At 49.4% G+C, this 4,873-nt stretch overlaps 1 protein-coding gene across 1 annotated transcript in view; it reads right to left on the bottom strand.

Annotated features, from left to right (window-relative positions):
* Positions 1-4,758, bottom strand: part of LOC107299882 (zinc finger protein 850-like) — a gene marked incomplete at both ends in the record, with an annotated part of 22,889 nt that extends 18,131 nt beyond the window's left edge. The window contains 5 exons of the mRNA XM_029286896.1: positions 2,835-3,010; positions 3,108-3,230; positions 3,510-3,569; positions 3,600-4,383; positions 4,516-4,758. Of these exons, the coding sequence (XP_029142729.1) occupies positions 2,835-3,010; positions 3,108-3,230; positions 3,510-3,569; positions 3,600-4,383; positions 4,516-4,758 (1,386 nt within the window). The remainder of the gene's footprint in view (positions 1-2,834; positions 3,011-3,107; positions 3,231-3,509; positions 3,570-3,599; positions 4,384-4,515) is intronic.
* Between the last annotated feature and the right edge of the window lie 115 nt (positions 4,759-4,873).

Raw genomic sequence — 4,873 nt, 5'->3', positions numbered from 1 at the left:
CCCGCCCCCCCTCAATTGAAGGAGGGAGCGGGTCACCCTGAAGAGGGAGGCCGGGCGATTATCTGATGACGCAATGAGGGTGGAGTAGTAATTAGACCTCGCCACCCTCATCGCCACGAGGTAGGATCTAACATGTATCCTTACCTGTGTTCGGTCGGATTCGGTTCGGGAGACCCTCCAACTGCTCTCTAGGCGTCTTGGGACTTTACCAATTTCTGATCGGATTCGGAGCGGGTGGCCCTCCAATTACTCTCTAGGCATCTCTTCCGACGCTTCATCACCCTCAGCTCCTCGGAAAACCAAGGAGCCAAGGTAGACCGGCATCGGGTGAGGGGCCGCTAAGGCATGACCCGGTCCAGGGCCCCCGCGGCCGCACCATTCCAGGCGGCCACCAGGTCCTCAGTCGAGCCGCGGGTCAAGGTCTCAGGTATTGGCCCAAGCTCCGTCTGGAACTTCTCAGGGTCCATCAGGCGCCTGGGGCGGAACCATTTTGTCACTTCTGGTTCCGCCTCCCCGCGGTGGGGCGTAGCGGTAGGAAAGGCCAGCCGAAGGAGAGAGTGATCTGACCATGACAGGGGCTCAACGACCATTTCCCCATAACCATGATCATTTAGCCACTGGCCGGAGGCAAAAACTAAGTCCAGTGTGTGTCCCCCGGTGTGGGTAGGGACATCAACTAATTGGGTCAGGTCCATGGCCGTCATGGAGGCCATGAACTCCCAAGCCACCTCAGATGCTTCACCTAACGATGGCAGATTGAAATCCCCCATGACTAACAGTCTGGGGTCTCGATCGCCATCTCGGCTATCACACTGAGTAGCTCGGGTAGGGCTGCTGATACATAGCGGGGAGCCAGGTATACAATCAGCACGCCTTGCTGCCTCCCATGACCCCACTTCACACCTAGGGATTCACAACCGGCAGTCTGCGGCACAGTGTTCTCCCTTGGATCCAGGCCTTCCCTAATAATAACCGCCACCCCCCCACCCCGACCCTGGGCTCTCGGCTGGTGAAATGCACGGTAGCCTGGCGGGCACATTTCAACGAGGGGCACCCCCCCCTCTTGGCCCAGCTAGGTCCCCGTAATACCCGCCAGGTCCACCTCCCCCTCCGATACCAAATCATAAATGAGGGGGGCTTTATTAACCGTGGACCTGGCGTTACACAGCATCAGCCGAAAGCCCAGGCCCTGAGATCCTAAACCCCCTAGGTTGCAAGAAGAGCCATGGGGACCGGAGCGCGCCACAGCTCTTAAACAGCGGGTGCGCCCTCCCCTAGTGTGATATGGCCCTCTGCTCCCGCCATATCTACCCCTCCCATACACAGTCTAAATGGAATTGCCCTCTATTAGGCAGACCCTCCCCCCCTCCCCAATTCCAGAACCTACGCCCACCTCGCCGAGGCCTTCAGCCGGCCTGGGAGAATTAATTTCAGTTTGCCCACCCCTCTTCCCGGAACCCCCTAAAACCCGGACTAAAAATTTGATTAAAAATCCCCTTAGGTTGCGTTTTGACCACCTCTCGTGATTAAAAAATCCCTCATCGAGGTGGGCCCTCAATGCTGTGGGCCAGACCTGCGAGAGAGGGGACTCTCGCAGGGCATGGAGGTGAGCTGCTGAATACATCACGGGCACACAGTGACCTCCAACGCAACCCTATATGCCTATGAAGCCCTATCTGCTATCAAGTTCAGTTCTTTTAGCTGGTACTCTGGAATGGCCACAGTCTGGGAGCAGAAGAGCCGCCGAACCTGGGTTCCAGCCAAACAGCCGTCCTTCTCTCGAAGCCGCAAAGTGGCCTCTCTGGATCCCCTCCAGGACCGCGACTGCTCCATCCATGAACAGAGCGCAAAAACAGCTGGTCCCATAAGCAAATCTCCGAACCTCCGGCATTCCACCCTGACACCGTTGGCAAACTAGAGTGGAATGATGATAGTCAATCTCAGGTAGCAAAAACTCACAGGGGACAATGGCAGACAGTTCCTGGCAACAGCAGCCGGTGTACAACGATGGCAGTCCGTCTCCAGCAACAGCAGCCAGAGCAATGATAGTCAGTCTCTAGCAGCAGCAGCCCGCCTAAAGCGATGCCAGCCAGTCTCCAGTAACAGCAACTTCCTTTTGTCCCGCCTGCTCCACTCGACGTCCAGCAAAACAGGACAGAGTCCAAGGCAAGGCAGGTCCGAAGGGGGAGTCCTCAGGGCCAGGGCAAGCCAAGAACAGTCCTCAAAGCAAGGCAAAAGCAATTCTCGAAGCCATCCATGTCCCAACAGCCTGTGAAGGTTTGTGTCCCTTTAAATTTCTCCTTTCCTTTCCTGAGGCAACTTGAATTGCTAAGCAGAGAGCAAAGGTAGCACTAAGGATCAGGTGGGAGGCAAAAAGGAGAGAAAAGGGTGAATTGGCTCATTAATAACCAAGGGTGCAATTTGTTCTCTGTGGAAGGAGGGAGTGGGCCAAAAGGTACAGAAGGGGCGAGAGTCTTATTTCAAGGGAAGAATTAACCCAGGAGGGAACGCTCTGATTTCCAGGCCCAAGGAAAGAACCGTGGGCACAATGGAAATTGGAAAGTTTCTTCAGAACATTCCAGTAGCAGCTTCTGGATCTCAAGATGAAATCTCACCAATCAGAAGAAATTGTGATACTAGTTTGTGGAATTGAATACACTTGTACTCAGGAGATTACGTACCCCTTGAAAAGTGTGTAAAGTTATTCAAATTCAACTATTAGGCATGACAGAACAGCAGAATCATTAAATAGAGAGTAGCAATAAAGGGAATAGTAAAATGGTGCTGTCCATAAGTTTAGTTACTCCAGTGTTTGGGCTGAGAATATAGTATACACTCATGTTGACACACAAAGGATGAGATGGCAATAAAGGGTAAGTGTTCACACCTTCCAAACTCCAGACATATGGTTTTTCTCCTGTGTGAATTCTTTGATGTTTATGGAGACTTCCACTTTCAGTAAAGCTCTTTCCACACAGGAGGCATTTATATGATTTCTCCCGAATGGATCCTTTGATGTAGATAAAATTTGCTCATGTCAAGAATCTAGGCATTTATAGGGCTTCCTTCGTGAGTAATTTTTGTTGTTTGCAGGTTTCCATTCTGACTGGAGCTCTGTTCACTATGTAGACTTTTATATGTTTTTTCCCCTGAATGAATCCTTTGATGTTTACAAATGTTTCCACCATCAATAAACCTCTTTCCACATTCCAGGCATTTATGCTGTTTCTCTCCAGAGTGGATTCTTTGATGTACATAAAGACTGGTCCTTTGACTGAAGCTTTTTCCACACTCCAGGCATTTATACGGTTTTTCTCCTGAGTGGATCTTTTGATGTCTATACAGGTTGCCCCTCTGACTGAAGCTTTTTCCACACTCCAGGCATTTATGCTGTGTCTCTCCTGAGTGGATTGTTTGATGAATATTAAAGGTGCTCCTAACACTAAAGCTTTTTCCACACTCAAAGCATTCATAAGGTTTCTCTCCAGTGTGGATCCTTTGATGATTACGGAGGTTTCCACCATTAGTAAAGCTCTTTCCGCATTCCAGGCATTCATACGGTTTTTCTCCTGAATGGATTCTTTGATGTGTATAAAGGCTGCTCCTCTGACTGAAGCTTTTTCCGCACTCTGGGCATTTAAACGGTTTTTCTCCTGTGTGAATCATTTTATGTCTATGAAGATGTCCACCCACAGTAAAGCTCTTTCCACACTCCAGGCATTCATATGGTTTCTCTCCAGTGTGGATTCTTTGATGTCCATCTAAACTTCCTCTACTAGTGAAACTTTTTCCACACTCCAGGCATTTATGCGGTTTTTCTCCTGAATGGATTCTTTGATGTACATAAAGGTTTCCCTTCCAACTGAAGCGCTTTCCACACTCCAGGCATTTAAATGGTTTCTCTCCTGAGTGGATTCTTTGATGAACATTAAAGGTGCTCCTATTACTAAAGCTCTTTCCACACTCAAAGCATTCATAAGGTTTCTCTCCAGTGTGGATCATTTGATGATTACGGAGGTTTCCACCATTAGTAAAGCTCTTTCCGCATTCCAGGCATTCATACGGTTTTTCTCCCAAATGGATTCTTTGATGTTTATAAAGGCTGCTCCTCTGACTGAAGCTCTTTCCACACTCTGGGCATTTAAATGGTTTTTCTCCAGTGTGGATCCTTTGATGTCTACGAAGATGTCCACCCTCAGTAAAGCTCTTTCCACACTCCAGGCATTTAAATGGTTTTTCTCCAGTGTGGATCCTTTGATGTCCATCTAAAGTTCCTCTACTAGTGAAACTCTTTCCACACTCCAGGCATTTAAATGGTTTCTCTCCTGAGTGGATCCTTTGATGAACATAAAAAGTGCTCCTATCACTAAAGCTCTTTCCACACTCCAGGCATTCATAAGGTTTTTCTCCAGTGTGGATTCTTTCATGTTTATAAAGGCTTCTGCTCTGACTGAAGCTCTTTCCACACTCCAGGCATTTATATGGCTTCTCTTCTGTGTGGATACTTTGATGTACATAAAGGTGGCTCCTCTGACTGAAGCCCTTTCCGCATTCTGGGCATTTATACGGTTTTTCTCCTGTGTGGATCCTTCGATGTCTATAAAGGTTGCTGCTCTGACTGAAGCTCTTTCCACACTCCAGGCATTTATGCGGTTCTTCTCCTGTGTGGATTGTTAGATGCCTTTCAAGATTTCTATTTCTTTTGAAGGATCTTCCACATTCTGCGCACTCATATTTCTCTCCTCCCTCCTGGATTCTCTGGGGATTCCCGGGTCTTCCGCCTGTCCCGAAGGACCCTCCGCCCTCCAGGCCCGTCTCGGGGTCTCCGCCCGTTTCCTGCTCCCCACTTCTCCCTCCAGGCGGCCTCCTTTCC

This window comes from Protobothrops mucrosquamatus, unplaced genomic scaffold (genome assembly GCF_001527695.2).
Source record: "Protobothrops mucrosquamatus isolate PMUCROS unplaced genomic scaffold, P.Mucros_1.0 scaffold5659, whole genome shotgun sequence".
Taxonomy (NCBI): domain Eukaryota; kingdom Metazoa; phylum Chordata; class Lepidosauria; order Squamata; family Viperidae; genus Protobothrops; species Protobothrops mucrosquamatus.
Note: the sequence above shows the minus strand (reverse complement) of the source record. Positions and strands in the feature narration are given on the sequence as shown.